Below are 17,693 nucleotides of genomic sequence, written 5' to 3'. Positions count from 1 at the left end.
ATACTTGTCAGACCCGATTACAAGACTAATCAGTAAAAAGACCTGGTTCATGGAATCAACCCTAGTAAATTATTTTTATTATAAGGATGCTGTTCTATTTCTTTATAAAAACAATAATTAATTTGACCTGTCAGGCTAGATAAATCAAATCACTAAAAATTTAGTTAAGATCAATATTTCTTTTCAATTCAATTTAAAACTGTTTCCGAATCAAGTTTTAGATTAGAGTTTTTCATGTTTTAGATTAGAGTTTGTCATGGCAACCTGCTAGGCCAAACGAATTTAACAGATAAGATCCGAGTCTTCGTGCTGATGGAGATCCTACTCTACGAGATGCTCATGAAAGCCAATCAAATCCATTTGCGGGCCTAAATAGAGAGAAGCATCAAGTTCCTGCCTCCAACGGAAGCCTGTGGCATGAGGAAACTCAGCATGATTATTCGCATTTTGCAGATCAAGAATCATTTGAATATTCTGTGAGAGACTTATTCAGCGCAGTCCTGAGGAAGGACGTGGAACAGAAAGACAAGGTGGCAGGAGTTCATCCACATGCATCTTTCCATTTCCTCGTAGGTTTGACAGGATAAATCCGAACACTTACCAACCTGAGCTTGTGTCAATGGGTCCTAACCTCGGGCAAAGCTCATGTACTGGAGTTTGAAGACCATAAGTGGCTCTTCTTCGATAAGCTCTTCTCTGGATCAAAAAAAGATTTAAGCTACTATCTTGGTGCAATGTGACAGGCACCATCCTCGTAAACTGTGCTTCCCTAGAACAATGCGAGAAAAAGATATCCAAATACTTACAGTGATTACGTCTCTGTCAAGAATTGTCTCATTAACCAGCCGAAAGATGTTATGTTTCTTTGTTCTGATGGAATCATCACAAGATTCTCCCAAGAAAACCAAAACCTGGCCGATCTCTTCAATACCCTGGGGGGGGATATTGCTTTCATTATTCTCGAGTGTTCTTCCCAAGCTATTGAGAGAAGTACAGTCATTTTACTGCAGCGACTGGGCAATGACGAGGCAAACTTATTTTAGCACTCCATGGTCATTCATCTCAGTGTTATCCACATCAATCCACATTAGAGTAAGATAATCATGTTGTCCGATCTTGTTTAGCAGAAAAATATATGGAAACACCAGGTCAGGTTCAACCTGGTCGAACCTCACCCCTTTGTTAGACAAAAAAAAAAGCATAATATATAGAAAAATTCTTTTATGTTAACGGACTACTTTCTGCATCGAAACGAGTATATTATTTATAAGTGCAAAATAAAGATGAGAATCCTTCCTAATACAGCATACCATCCACTAATATACAACCAAGTACAAAGCAACAACAGATATTAGAACAACCTGATCTTAAATCCACAAGCATCACTCCTGCAGGGATAGGTTATCGAGAAGTTCTCTCAGACACATCGAGGTGAACTTGACAAAAGACAGAAATCTACTTTTTATGTTTGCTCTCAAGTCGCATAATCTTCCGCTCCATCTACAAACCAGTGAGGCCCAAAAAAAGCAACAAGCAGAACAAGTATTCTGTTAAATGCAGGCAACAAAACATTTGTGCACCATACTTTATTAGAACAGGGACATACTGTGAAGCAGAAATTATTGTGGAGAACCAAAAACTTGAAAACAATCTGCATGTGCCAAGAACTTGGGGAGAGCTTGGTATAATTATGAATTTCCCTCACTCTCTCAAAAACAACTGAACGATAAACCAAAGTCCTGTTAATGTAGGTGTTGTATATTAGTTTTATATGTTTAAGTAAAATGCTGCCGAGAAATGACGTGCATTTTGCCACATGCAATTCGATACCTAAAATGCAACAAGCCAGCAATCTTATCCCACGTGCCCTGAAAACCATTATAGGAAACTATTCTTCCTCAATTAAAAGTGCCGCGCACAGCCACTCAAATTTGAGACTCAGGATTTTGAGCTTGATTTGATTATGATTGATGCCTACTATCCTTCTTTAGCAAGAAGTTTTATGCAACTGTGTGGCATTACAAATGTATATCTTTTTTCCATGTTGAACTTCTACCAAAGCCCAAAAGCAAAACCTATTAAAGACTCAAACATGTTTCCAACCTGTGGTGGCAAACAAATCAAGCATTTATCACAAGTGCTGCAAACTTAAGCAGCAAGAAGTCTAAAACATACAAGGTATAAGAAAATAAGAGTTTTTGAAATCTTAATGAAAAAAGGCAAAAGGCAATTGATCAATTAAAACGTAAGTGAAGCACACAATCAAATATTATCATGGATCTAGCAGATACTTAAGCATGTGAGATATTTGGAAAGGGAATTTGAATGATAATGATGTACGATTATGCAGTACTCATGAGCTTTTTAGTGATTAGTAGAACCAAAGTGAACCGGCTAATGGCATGTACCACACTCGAGAATTCTAGGATCTACAATATAGACAACCAACCAAGGTTGTGCTTGCAGAAAGATGAATTTCAAATCAGTAAATAAATATTCAAGTTCAACGTCAACTAAAAGTGGTGTATTATTTTAGTAGTTATAGTATTGGATTGTTATTTTTATGTAATATTATGATCTACATTCAATTATTACTGTCCCTTTTGATTTCAATCATTGAAGATCTTCACAGTAAAACAATTTGCTAAAAATTGCTAGCCCTGTTTTACTGTTTCTGCCGGGGTACGTTAAATTCATGTTAAATACTGAAAAGACTAATCGTTTTTGCATTTAGGCATTTTTTTTCTTTTCCTTGTGAATAATTGGAAATATGCTTAAATATATAGAATTCTTTTTTACCCATATTCTCCTTCAGGCTGAGTTGCATTTTTCATCTCCCATTATGCATCCAATAAATTTACACTACTCACATAGCAATACTATCCACTCATGCAAAAAATGACATTCTTAATATAAAAACTCCACAAGAGGTCAAGGAAACATACCATGAAATCCTAAACAACAATATGCAGATATGTTACTTTGCATGTAAACAAGAACTTAAGAGTCCACAAGACAAGAATTAAAATTGAATTACCTGAACAACGACTTCCAACTTGGTCCGAATATGAGCAAATTCATTCTTTATCCAATTGAGGGAAAGGGACAAACTGAAACGGCAATATATGCAAATACATTGGAGGAAAGGAAGTTATTAATCCAAATATGAATTATTGAATATAGTAGAGATAAGAAAATGAAAACCAACAAGAAAATCAAGCATGTCTTTGAAAAATAAGTAGATATGACACAAGTCTAAGTAGCTAGCAAGTTATTTATCAACCATCACCATCTATCATGTAACATGTAGGACGCATCCTTCCTATAGATCAATAATTGAGAAGAAAATGACAAAGCACAGCATGAAAGCCACCTTACTTTCTTTTATCCATCTGACGACAAGCTTGAATGAGATCAGCACATGCAAGCCTCATATGCTCTGCACCCATGCTGTAAAACCAAGTACATTATATCCACCTTTTTAATTCTTTTTATGATAGATGGGAAATTAACTTTCAGCTAGACTAGTGGGACAACAAAGAAACTGTAGGAAAATTGGTAAAACCATCCGCACAATTTATTTTCCTTGAGAAGAAAAATTATAAATTAGCAATAATTTTTTACCATTTACTATCTTTTGTGCTGAATATAAGCGACTAATAGCTCTCGTTGTTATTTGTTAACCAATGATTATCTCACATTGCTAGATTCCAACATTTGAGTTTGTGGATGTTAACACAGACAAATCATAAGAATATGCACAAGACAGCGGTGCATTTATCCAAACATCATCACACTTGTAAATCTTAGGGTTATTGCCGCCTTTTAACTAAAAGGAAGAATGAGTCGTGATAAATGTACATGACAGCAGAACTCTAGAGCATAATGCATGATGAAAAAAAGGAAACTACTAGATACTTGCTACTTTTGAACTTTAATGAACTATCATTATTGTCGTTTAAATTATTATTTTTTATCCATGAACCAACATATAAGAAAGATCACTCTAGCTCATTTCCACATGACACCATTCCAAAACAGACACGATAAATTTAAAGTTCCATGCAAAATAAATTATCACATAGACCTAAAAGTGTTGGCCTATTGTTTCAGCTAACCATTATTCTTAGAGATGGTGCTTAAACCATTTAGATCATTATGTTCTTTTAACTAAAGAAGAAAAGGAATCAAATTGGCTTTTCTTTTTAATTGGAGTGTTGATTAATACAACTACATATACATATTTGGATATATCATAGTATACATAGGAAATATAAAAAAATGCTGAGTAGAATAGTCAATGACTATAATTTGCATATATGATATTCATCATTACGTGCATGCCATATACATCCATGAAGACAAATAAAAAAACATAAAGGTAAGAACACCTAATGCCAGCTTAATTAAAGTAAGAGACAGATAGCAAACAAGTACAAATAAATCATCACATATAGGAGCTACTTCTGAACCCAGTTGTTATTTATGCTCTTTACTTGAAAGGAATGGGAAAGAATGTAGAGTTAAGAAAATATTTCATGAAGAAACAAAAAGTATTGTGGCCTTGCCATTGAAGAAAGACAATATAAAGCATGCTAAGAGCACTTGAAGGTCCAGTGACCACTTGAGAAGCAAAAATATACAATCGTTTGATGAATCATGCTAAACAAGTTGTCTACCATAGCAAAGGGAGGAACCACACATGAGAAAGAGAGAGAAGCACATGAAATTTTCTTTCTTTGTTCACCACTAAAAGTAAACAATCAACCATCAGCACCCACTACCCCAGAGATTAAAAATAGAAAGTGCACGATTGAAATGAGGAGAAAACATAGATATGTATTTCCTAATCACATTAATAAATGCACACATGTTGTGAGCTTTTGCATCACCAAGGAAAGTCCCAGTACCCAGGTCTTGATCAAAGGCAAGAAACCATGAGCTCAGCCTTTTAAACCATGTTCAAACAGCTGCTTTTTTTCTCTTAATATTTCCTTCTTTCAGTATATCTAAACTCCTTTCACTAAAAGCAACCTATCTACGAGTGCACCACATGTAGCCAACCAATGTCAAACATACACTCCATTCCAGAAATTGTTTCCTATTTTCTCTATTTATCAGACATGATTATTACTCTTATTATCCAATAACTACCCTTACACAGAATATAAAATATCATCTTACAGTGAGCTTCTCTCCTCTACTTGCTGGGCTAGGGCAGCCAACTTAGAAAAATCAACATCAGGAAGATCACTGCAGGTATATAAAAATGAGTTAAATAACCCAAATTATTCTAGGAAGTCATCTACCATAACTGACGCTTTGCAAGTTGAGTTTTGGGTACAGTGTTACATGTAACTTCCAAGTTCAAACAAGATTGACTCCACATCAATGCAGTATGTATTGATCAATTGCACAACATGATCAGGTTCCTCCTCTGTTTTCAAAGTTTGAATATGACAGAACTGAGCATTCACAATCCCCTACAAGGAATATAATAAAAACACATCATCAGCACTGAAAACCTTTCCAAACAAATAAGTCCTCTGCATGACACCAAATTTAAATGGCCTCAAATCACAACTACAAAATACTTTGAAATCAGAAGCAATCACACAGAATTGAATGAACAACTTAAGTATATGTCCCATACATCTGTATGTATGTATGCATATAAAAGTATTTATATAAAAATACACTATTTTATGAACAGGTTTAGAAAACTGAGATAAGATCAAATAGCCTTCAATCTTTATTTTTCCTCCTTTTTTTTTGCCAAAAGCCCCCGAATGCATTGAAGACATAACAATAACATCCTAAAGAGTAAAGTGAAGACAAGCATAGGATTAGCAAAAGAGATTCTACAGAAAAGCAGTAAAACCATTTGACACTGTTACCTCATCAAACAGTGACTGCACATATTGTTGGAGCAGTCCTTTAACAATTAACATGGCCATTTAAGATATAGGACACTAACAGAACCCTAAACTAATGGAATCTGGAGAAAATAGCAAGCTACAGTGACAAGTGAGCAACTTTGCATGAGACATTCCCACAAGAGTGAGGGAGTTATATGCAAAATGAATTGCAGATAAAAACAATGTCAGACCATGAGTTCAGCATGGTACCTTACAGATTTAGCACCTAGACTATGGATATTAACATTTATGCCACTGCTAATGAAACAGACCAAAACAATTGAGTTGCTTCAAATTATGACTTAATATCAGAATAAATACTTTTGATGCATCTAACAATCGAAATATTATCAAAAAAAGAGAAAACTAGATGTCAAAAAACCCATGAGGTGATAAGGAAGAAGCACAATAGTTGATTAATAAAAATGATTTGAACATAGCTACTTTGTGAAAATTTACCTGCTCTGAGGCAATGAAACAGTGATGTAAGTTATCCAGTTTCAAAATTCAAAGAAACTAGAAGCATTTTTGGTAGGTAATGGCATTTCCAAATATTCTTCACTCCACTGAGTAGGCCCCATCTCGCTCCTGCTTGACACGATGACAGGTGGGTCCCATCATTCATATTAGGTGGAAGTTGTATGGTACATAAAGCCAATGCCACATGGCATAGCACAAGATATGTGTGACCTGTCAGGTGCTTCCATTCTACTTCCTCAGCAACACCAAAATCCATGTAGAGATTATAGGAAATTTTTCGGGATAATTTACTACAACTCAAGAATCATCTCAACAAATTAAATAAAGGGGTGCCCTGACAATCCATGAACAAAGTACAATCAAATATTTACTTATAAAAGATACAACTCATAAGCACCCACTGATCTTGGTAGCTAAGTGGCGCCACCAGCCATTCGGAGGTGGAATACAAGTTCAACCTGCACAAACAAAACAAAAACTCCGAAGCATGAGTAGGCTGCTCTCTATTCCGTAACCTATTATAGCAACTAATCAACATTCCGTGACCTATTATAGCCAACTAATCAGCAAAGAATTTATCACACTTTACCTTTATGAATCATATCACGATAATGCCAACCATCCAAATTGACAAGGGACATCGAATTTCACTAACATGCCAATCAAACCGGTCCTTCATGAAAAAACAAAACAAAAAGAAACTATGCAAAACAAAAAAGTGGTTTCCAATGCTCGCGTCATTTCAGACAACATGTATGCAACCATTTATGCTGAACTTACAAGTCTTCAACGGACGACATTATAACTGAAATTCAACAATTAGTAACAGCTCAGTAGTAAGCACTCCTCTTTCCCTTCCTAGGTTTCGAAAAATTCTACAACCAAACTATATCAAATTTGTATGAATCTAACCACCAATATAATCTGAACTTTAGTGAAACAATCAAATACATTCCCACGAGAACTATTAAATTCAAGGGATGGCTACCTTGTATAATTAGGCCGTCGGATATGTTAAAACTCACCCTCAAAACAAAAATTAAATCATGCAATCACTAAAAATAGACAAAAGAAACTATCATCGATCACATTAACCAAGGTATTGCCAGTTTTACCAACAATATCATGTACGAGCTACAACCAATCATAATTAGCTTTTATCAACCCTGACAAATTATAACTGATTGAATCGGAATCAAAAGAAGCAAGCATTTTTAATTTATTTTTTAAATACGTGTAATTAGTTATGAAAGAGAAAAAAAAAAACGCATATTCACAGTACCTGGATAGCAACAAGCTTTATCGACTCGCGGTGGAGAAAGGGAAGAAGAATCGAGCAGCATGAACTCTGCTTATGAGTCTGCCCTAACATGGAGACTTCAGCGACAGAGAGAGAGAGAGAGAGAGAGAGAGAGAGAGTGTGTCTGTCTATATATATATATATGCATTTTTATTTTTATTTTTTTTTGAGGGGGGTGGGGTTTAATGGCTAGAGAAAGGAGATAAGGGTGTCATGGTTCTGAGCACTATATTTTTGAAGGTGAAGCTTCGAGAAATAATGTAAGAAGAATATTCTACATAGCTGATTTTTAAGCAAAATTTGTTACGAGAAATGTAGTTCAAACACTTTATTTTTTAGAACTCTCTATTTATGTTCTCGTAACTAAAGCTCCGATATGTTACCTAATTTAAGGGTTACAACTTACAATGATGATGGATTCAATTTGTTCCGTTGTAACACCAAATCTTATATCTCACTTTTATAATCAATGAAGTTCCGATTTTCTAATAGGTTGTAGGGTTATAGTTGTTGGGGATTCATCCAAGGTTACTGGATTATTGAATTAACTGTAGTTCATTGAATTGATATTTTTATTGGAACAACTTTTTTGTTTTTTTCTAAAAATAAGTTTTTTGAATTCACATGTCTAGATTTAATTGAATAATTAAAAATCTGGTTAGATTAAATAAGTTTTACTATATTAATATATTTTTTATTCAATTTAAAGCTTAATTCAAATCATACTTTAAATCATGAGTTTTCTTAATCATTACACCGAAACACACCAAGTTCAAAAATTATGTGTAGATGTCATCGTGAAGGTTTTGTAAAGGTTGTTTGGTATTATGTCTTTATTTGTGCTTGGAAGCATTTAAAAACTGTATTTGATATTAAAAAATATTAAATTGATATTTTTTTATTATTTTTTAATAATTTTAATATATTAATATTAAAAAATAAAAATATTTTGATATATTTCATACAAAAAAATATATTTTAAAAAAGTAAAGGTGCACTTAAATACCTAATACACATCTAGCTCCGGTTTCAAGGATAGAAGGTGCACCATGTACTTGTGAGATGACGAGGGACCCAACTTTTAACTCAGGCTAGGATTAAAAAAAAAATTAATTTAAAATTGACTTGTTTTTATTCAATTGGCTATGTGAAACCAACCATCTAAGTCAACAATGGTTGGAGAAGGAAAAGTCATGGATGTTTGTGTCTTTACATCCTAGTCAATAATTATATGCATCAATTTGATGCCGCTTGTAACACCATTTGATGCCTCTTGTCTTTTGCAAGATAAAGGCATGGATGTTTGTCTATAAATAGACAATGCATCCAAGCTTTAAGATGCACCACAGGAGAATAAAAGAGAGAAAGTAATCCCACCAAATTATAGGGTATTTGTGAGAGGATAAATGTGTTTTTTTTTAATAATAGAGAGATTTCAGTTGTTCTCCTATTAGTAGAGAGATATTGCAATTCCCACGTTACCTAGTAAAATCCTTTTATATTTGCTTGTGGACGTAGCTAAATTGGATAAACCACTTAAATTCTTGTGTGTCTCATTTCTTATTTTATCATATCCATTATCTTTTATTTTTTCGGGTTTGCATACCAGTATTCTAATAGACTAGACCTAACAAATTAATTTACGGTACAATCAAAACTTAATTTGATTTTAAAAAAATAAAACTATATTGTTTTAACTTTGTTTTTTTTAAGTTGATTGATTCAGGTCGATTCTTAGATCAAATAATGGGTAAATCAAGGTTTGATAACCCTATTGATAATTTATCGTAAGAACAGTTTCCTTTTGAAAAAAAAAAAGTTGAACGAGTTTTCACAAGGATTAAAAATGTATAAAACATATTTAATCCCATATTTAGTGTGTTTAATCAAACAAGTTGTTTTCAAAATACTTAGACTGGCTGTTTAATCCCATTGTATCTAGAGTGCTTAAATCAAAACAAGTTGCTTAAAAACATTTAGAGTGCTTAAACTTAAATTCCAATTTTAACGCCTAATGATGCCTGCAACATGGTGTCAAATTTCTTCCTTCCGCAGCTCGGAAAATTCATTCTCGGTGAAAAATAAAGCCCGATAGCAACTGCAGAATAAAAACTGACAAATTTAACATATTATATGAGTTAGATACAGAAATAAAAAGAAAAAATCAAGATTTTACCGTCTTATAAAATTATAAAAGGATTAATGTGTTTATTTCATAATGCTAGATATAAAATATTTGCAAATTAAGAGCTGGAATGTCTGTATGAAGTATAAAAATTATCACATGCCATTATTATCGCGGGGATCAAGGGATGATACAAGCGTATCTCAATTTAATTACTCCTTTCTCCTCCATAGAATCCTTTTCCCTTCCTCTTCATTCAAGGAAATTCATATATCAATTAAAGCAGTTCCTTTCTCTTTCTCTTGCCTACTCTCTCTCTCTCTCTCTCTCTATATATATATATATATATATATATATATAAAGCAGTTCAATCCCTAATATTGAACTAAACCGATATAATTAAGATGCGAAAATAATTAATAAGGTTGATTAATCCATGATTATAATGATGGAGGGGTAGTTTTTGAAGGGTCTAATCCCGATATGTTGGCGGCCGTGGCATTGTTTGATTAATTAGTCCCTGTAAATTAAAATTAATATTGAGAAATGACAAACTTAAAATTTATTAATTTTACAAATTAAATTACCCTAGCAGATGACAGGAAATAACCATTATGCCATCATTGATTTTGGAATTTAGAGTCTAGCAAGAATAATCCAGGGAAAGAAGAAGAGAGGACTCTCCTATTGACAAATCTAAAAGTAATGGGAGTCTAAAATCTATTGTAAAACAGCAGGGAATTCCCCAAATTACCATTGAAATCTACTTTTCTATTATTTTTCTTCCTTTTCCTAGGATGAAAACGCAAAAATGTAAAATATTACATATTTATCAAGAATAAAGCAAAATATTACATATAAACGATTATCAAGAAAAATTTGCAGGTGGAAATATATAATATTTATTTTTTAAAATTTGTGTTTTGATTATTATAGTTAACACCTCGATTATTATGGTTGGCAGTTAGAAAAGCGACATGCTTGAACAAAAGCTTTTTGCTTGATTATGAATAGAAGGAAAAAAGGAGCTATTGAGTTAAAAATTGTTTATATAAACAAGCTTTTACTAATTACGTTAAAGGCAAAATGAGTTATCAATACGAGGAATATAAGTTTGTTTGAGAGTGTGATTGTGTTTATTTTATAAAGTATTTTTTATTTAAAAATATATCAAAATAAAATTTTTTTATATTTTTTAAAAATTATTTTTGATATCAGTGTATCAAATGATTTGAAAACATCCAAAAAAATATTAATTTAAAGTAAAAAAAATAAAAATCTTTTATTTTTTTAAAATACAAAAAAAATACTAGAGAAAATGGTAAAAATCAAGACTCGTTTAACTAGTTGGTTAATCCTCAAGCCCCCAGCAACTAGTCCAATTCCATTGACCTTGACATGTGAAGTTGCTGAATACGTTGTTTCTTACTTTCTTCTACTGAAGTTTAAGTGCTCGTTTAGTATTTAGTTAGTTTTTATTTTTTAAAGTATTTTTTTATTATTTTATGTCTGGAAAATATTAATTTTTTTTAATTTTTTTCTTATAGTTTTGATATGTTAATATTAAAAATAAAAAATTATTAAAAAATTATTTTGATGTATTTTTAAATATTTTTTTTTTAAAAAAAACATCATGCACTTGCTTTATTTTTTCTTAATTTGATAGTAAATTGATAAATGAAGGGAAAAAATTCGAGGTCTCATTCTTCTTAATTTTGCAAGAACACCACTAAACTGAAAGCATATAACCCTACTAATACTTTGTTCCTGAAAAACGAAAAGAGAATTTCTCGAACAAGGAACATTTCTCTGGTTAATCTTGCATGAAGTCAAATTATTTTGTTAAAAAAATAACTTATCCCAAATGCCTATTATTGTAATTGCCTCTTATCTATATTGTATTTATTTTAAGGACCACGTACATTCACAAGTCATTTTTTTATCATTAAAAACTGAAGCAATTAAATTTGGACCTGATTTGACTTACTAAAATTGGGTTTAATGAAATTAATGTGTATAATTAGTGTTTGGTATTACAATTAAATTTTCTTAACTTTAAATTTAATTTTTATGTTTTTGGATCGTTTGTTTGAATATATTGATATAAAAAATAAATTATAAAAATTATTTTAATATATTTTTAAATAAAAATATTTTGAAAAGTAATATTTATCATAACCTAAAACATGTATAATAATTCTGGTGTGTTTGATATTATGGTGTGTGATACTTTTCAAAAATATTTTTTACTTGTAATTAATTAAAATAATTTATATATATATTTATTATTAATATTAGCATATTAAAAAAATTAAAAATAACTAAAAAATATTAATTTAATATATATTTAAGTTAAACATATTCAAACACAGGTACAAAATACTAAAATTAAATTCTCTCGCTCTTTTTTAGAAGAGAAGTTAGGTAAGAAAGCATTTAGAAGACTGCCATTTCCATACCGCATAGAAAACCGCTACGTTAATGAATTCTTTTTTTAAAGCATCAAATAGAATTTTCTGCCTCATCATTTATTACTAGTCAACGGTCCATCGCTACCTTCCAAGATTTGATTGCTAGAAGAGGGTGCAAGAAAATATTTTTTTATAATCTATTTAATATATAATCAGAGAGAAATTTAATTAGCCTAGCATGCGATCATCATATATAGTTGCCATTAAAAAAGTTAAAACCGGCTGTACTGATGGTTGACAAGCAGCCATTGAAAGAGTAAAAAACAAGATAACCACGCTATTTATTCTACGAAAGTTATTTTGAAAGTATAATTCTAAATATTAAGAAAATATGATAAAAAAGATTTTAAAAATACAAGTAGATTGTTAAATTAGTGAAACTTGATTTTATTTTAAGATCGTATTCCGACAGTCCATGTACGTTTTCAAATTTTTTCTTGTTATATTTTTTTAACATTCATCATTGCTGCACCTGAAAATAAGCAAATAATTCTTGTTATTTTTTTTTAGTTATTACAATATTACTTTCAGTACATGTAGTTGGATTATCATTCTTTCTTTTATTAAGAATTGAAATAGACTATGTACTGCAGAGTTGGTGTACAATGATGCGAACGGGGCTGGAAGAAGCAAAGGGCAGCGGCAGAAATTTCCAGTAATAGGGTGTTTGAAAATATAATTAAGGTTATTTTTAAAATATTTTTTATTTAGAGATATATTAAAATAATATTTTTTAAAAAATTATTTTTAATACCGGTGCATTTAAATAATTTAAAAAAATTAAAAAAAATTTAAATTTAAAAAATTTAAAAAAATTTAATTTAAAAGTAATAAATAATTAAAACAACAGACACCGTTCACATGAAATGAAAATAATTACTGGCCTTTGGTCGGTTAATGAACAAAATATAGGTGGAATGTTACTGTAGAGAAATTCAAATAATTTGAAAGTAAGAAAACCATGCATTATGCTACCACATTTCTGTTTATTTTGTTAATCTTTCATTTTATTATAGAGAAATAAATAGTCAACGGTCTAGATGTCTTCTACATCTGATCCCTAATCACGTGTTTACTAGTAATCATAGGCTTTATACCAAGCATTTAATTTCTTATAACTTAAGAATGTTGCTCTCCTCGTGACTTGGCATACTAAATAAGAACATTCAAACAATAAATTAAAAATAAATAAATTGAAGTATAAGATCATGTCGGTCATCCAGGCACCCGCAACTTTATCGTTGAAATTGTACTATATACTCCAGGTCAGCTAATGAAAATATTAATTAAAACCCTTTAATTAGTCATAATCTAAGACTTCTCCCTAAAGCAAAGCAAATTGACCACCTAAGAAAAAATTGCTGGTCTTATAGTTTTCTCCGCTCTGCAGCAATGACATCGCGTCGGTTTACAATATCGTGTAGAGTATGCTATTTGAAGAAATGAACATGGAATAAAATGCAGCGATCGTTTCGCCCCTTCATGTTTCTTTTGTTAAGATTGAAGTTATAAGACTTGACCTAGCTCGGTATGTTAATTTTGGTCACTTGTTAATTTATAATCTGATTTTAGCCGAGTTAATGAAAAAACATGTTTTTTTATACTAAAATAATATTAGTTTGAATTTTTTTAAAAATATTAAAAATTAAGTTAACTTAGGTATTGGACCGGGTCAATACCGCACAATTCTTACAAGTATGGTTGCGACCAGAATAATAATAGTTATAGAGTAAATTATATTTTAAAGATCCATCAATATTTCATTTCTATTTCTATAAATTAAAATATCTCTCTCTGTGTTATCCTTGTTTTAAAAAGTTCTAAATATTTTGCTCGATGACTAAGAGTGTGTTTGGTATTGCGGTAGCTGTTGTGGTTGTGGTTTAAAAAAAGTTGTTTTATAAAAAATACTTTTAGCTGAGGTTGATTTGAAAAAATAGATGTTTGGTTAAAACTGTGTTTGAAATTGAAGTTTAAGAAAAAGTAGTTTAATGTGTTTGGTTAAGAATGTTTTTAAAATTGATGTTATAAAATAATTTTTTTAAAAATATATTAATATTGATGGTTTTAAATTTAAATATTGTAAAATTAATTACTCTTATTACATCATGAAAAAAATAATACTTTATATAAAATATTTTTTATTATTCCATTAAACTATTTATAATTCCATTACGTCCAAAATTCATTCGATAAGAACTACAGTTTTCATAACTTTTTGAGCGTGTAATAAAATTAGATAAAATATTATCAGATATAAAATTGATATTACTGTGCGCGTAAATTTAATTCACTCTATACTAATTTTTCGAGAAAAAAATATTGTTCACATCGCGAATGAATTTAATTCTCTAAACTAGTTTTTTTTTTAAAAAAATTAATACAATTAACACACTAAAAAAAAAAACCGCGAACAGTGCAATTCACTCGTGAACAGCAGCGAATTGCACTGTCCGCAGGTTTCTACAGTGCATGCAAAGCAGGTTTTCGTTGCTTTTTCTTTCCAGCGTTTTAAATGCAAAAAACATGTGGACCCCATACACAGTAAAGTAAGTTTTGTTATTACCAAACGGCTGCGGACTGCGTTTTAAATAAAACGCAGCTGCAGCCGCGTAGACAAACGCCTTCTAAATAACTAACAAAAAGCTTTCTTTTATGTTCATATTGCTCTCTTTTTCCCTCTTAAATCCTCAAAAAGAAAAAACCAGTTCTTTTTTTCAAGAACCTTAAAAAACTCAAGAATCTAAAGAGTCAAAAACTAGTTTTTTTTCCCATAATTAGAGGTTGATTTGAAGTAATTATTGATATTTGCCATTGCTATATATGATTTTGTAAATATAATAAAAATCTCATATCTGTGTACGTTATGTTGATTGACCAGTTGTAAAGAGCCTCGCTTGAAGTGCTGGAAGAGAAAGGTTTCTTCAACGGGCCACCGCTTCATCACATTAACTAGCTGCATAATGGTTGCTACCAGGCAGGCTTTACCTGATAATTTACCAAGTACCTACGTATTTATCTTACATAGTGATCACCACAATTTTTTTTTATTAATCTCCAGTGGGTTAGTGTGTAAAAATAGAAGATACAGATCCAGTATAAACATGTCTTTGTATATTTTTAAAAATATAAAAAATTATTTTAAAATTATCCTAGATATATTTATTTTTATTTCTTCAATTAAATGTGTTTCTATTTCTTTTGTATTTGTCTTTTTTATTTTAGAATCAGGAGCGGAGGCTGGCAAGGGCATTTACCCTGAAAGAAAAGAAAACATAAATATTTTTCCAAAAAATTAATTTTTTTTTCCTGATCTTGACACCCCTAAAAAACTTTCCTAACTCCACCCCTGCTCAGAACACGAATGCAGCCTGGATATTTTTATTCATGTTGCTAGTATATAAATTTCAAGAAATATTCACCAAAAAGAAAAGAAAATTAGAAGAATTGACAGCAGAGCCAGGTTAATTTGAGGATGATTGCTTGATATTTTGAAGAGAGATCTGTATTTTGAGGCTGACTTCTGAATTTGGACCTGCCCTGCATGTGAGAGAGAACCAGATAATAATTAAAGTAAAAAACACTTGAAGTAGAAAGGCAGTATACGAAGTTTTTTATGCTAAAAATTGAGGGTACATAACTTGCAATTGCCTTCTAAAAATCAGTATAAAAGGAGCTCTACGTCAAGAACCTCTATCATAATACTTGAATAAACAAATAACATAACCAAAGGATCAAGCTATGGCTCGGTTATCCATATGTTTACTCGTAATTTTCCTAGCCATTGTGGCTGAGGCAGCTACTCAGAAGCCAAAGAAAGCAAAAAAGTGCCGTGACAAGAAGAACTACCCTGTATGTTTCAAAACTAAAAACCTCTATTGCCCACCACAGTGTCCTCGTAACTGTTATGTGGATTGTGCTACATGCACCCCTGTTTGCTCAAAGCCATCTAAATCTCCACCCTTTTTGCCACCACCACCACCTTCTCTGAGCCCACCTCCAACTACGTCCACCCCACCTTTGAGCCCACCTCCAACAACTTCCACCCCTCCTCCCACCATTTCCACTCCACCACCTCCTGCAACTACTACCCCCCCTGCTCAAAATCCTCCACCACCACCAGATTCAAGTGAATCAGCTCCAAAGAGAGCTAGGTGCAAGAACAGGAACTATGCCACTTGCTATGGTCAGGAGTACACCTGTCCTAGTGCCTGCCCCAATCAATGTGAGGTTGATTGTACCATTTGCAAGGCTGTTTGCAGTATGTTTCTCTAACTCCTTCCATCAAAGTCCTAATCTCAGTAAATATTATCTTTTATTTTTCTTCATTAATTTATCTATACATCTGCAGAGAATATTTTTCCTATCAGTATCATGAAAACTAAGTAAGTTGTCTGCAGAACATTTTATGTTTAAGGAGCATTGTATATTGATGTAGTTTTTCCTTGTTGCGAACAGACTGTGACCGGCCAGGTGCTGTGTGCCAAGACCCGCGATTCATCGGTGGAGATGGAATCACCTTCTACTTCCATGGAAAAAAAGACCGAGACTTCTGCATAGTTTCTGATTCTAACTTGCACATCAATGCTCACTTCATCGGTCGCCGCAACGAAAAGTTGACGAGGGACTTCACTTGGGTGCAATCTCTAGGCATTCTCTTTGGCACCCATAAACTCTTCATCGGTGCTCAAAAGACAGCTACATGGGATGACTCCGTCGACCGCCTTTCGTTAGCCTTAGATGGAGAGCCCATATACCTCCCTGATGGGGAAGGCATGAAGTGGAAGGCAGAAATATCACCAAGTGTGACCATCACAAGGTCTAGTGACGCAAATGCTGTAGTCATCGAAGCGGAAGACAATTTCAAGATCAAGGCAGCCGTGGTGCCTATTACACAGAAAGATTCAAGAATTCATAACTATGGCATTGCCTCAGAGAATTGCTTTGCACATCTTGATTTGAGCTTCAAGTTCTACAAATTGAGTGGTGATGTAAATGGTGTTCTAGGCCAGACATATGGTAGCAACTATGTGAGTAGGGTTAAGATGGGGGTTCTCATGCCTGTTTTGGGCGGTGAAAAGGAATTTGCATCTTCAAATATTTTTGCTACAGACTGTGCTGTTGCTCGATTTAGTGGTCAGCATCCTAGTAGCAATTCTTCGGAGAATTTCGAGTTTGCCAACTTACATTGTGCTAGTGGAATCGATGGTCGTGGAGTTGTCTGCAAGAGATAAAATTATTCTCTCTCTGAATCTGGCAGAAAGCTATAACAAGCAGTTCTATATTAAATTTATAATAAGGTCAGATCTATACTAGAATAGGTCAGACTGGTTCCAGTTTGTAATCATGAATATTTTCTTGCTTCACTAATATGATTCAATAATCGTTTGTGTTAATGG

The 17,693-nt window shown here is 32.3% G+C and overlaps 1 protein-coding gene and 1 long non-coding RNA gene across 3 annotated transcripts; one reads left to right on the top strand and one right to left on the bottom strand.

Moving 5' to 3' along the window:
* Nucleotides 1–1,238: 1,238 nt before the first annotated feature.
* On the bottom strand, nt 1,239–7,813 carry LOC133679262 (uncharacterized). 2 transcript variants are annotated; one of them, XR_009836142.1, is made up of 6 exons: nt 7,681–7,813; nt 6,378–6,856; nt 5,353–5,483; nt 3,379–5,253; nt 3,038–3,110; nt 1,239–2,103 (listed from the first exon to the last, which is right to left on the bottom strand). It is a non-coding gene; the product is annotated as an uncharacterized LOC133679262 (long non-coding RNA). The 2 variants fall into 2 exon arrangements; XR_009836141.1 differs by having other exon boundaries at nt 1,239–1,500.
* An 8,171-nt stretch (nt 7,814–15,984) lies between these two features.
* LOC133680499 (uncharacterized) lies at nt 15,985–17,690 on the top strand. Its single transcript, XM_062103488.1, has 2 exons — nt 15,985–16,555; nt 16,753–17,690. The coding sequence occupies exons 1-2, from the start codon at nt 16,036–16,038 to the stop codon at nt 17,526–17,528; spliced, it is 1,296 nt and encodes a 431-aa protein (XP_061959472.1). The 5' UTR covers nt 15,985–16,035; the 3' UTR covers nt 17,529–17,690.
* Nucleotides 17,691–17,693: the final 3 nt, after the last annotated feature.

Source organism: Populus nigra, chromosome 19 (genome assembly GCF_951802175.1).
Source record: "Populus nigra chromosome 19, ddPopNigr1.1, whole genome shotgun sequence".
NCBI classification, from domain to species: domain Eukaryota; kingdom Viridiplantae; phylum Streptophyta; class Magnoliopsida; order Malpighiales; family Salicaceae; genus Populus; species Populus nigra.
This window is presented reverse-complemented; position numbering and strand designations above follow the sequence as displayed.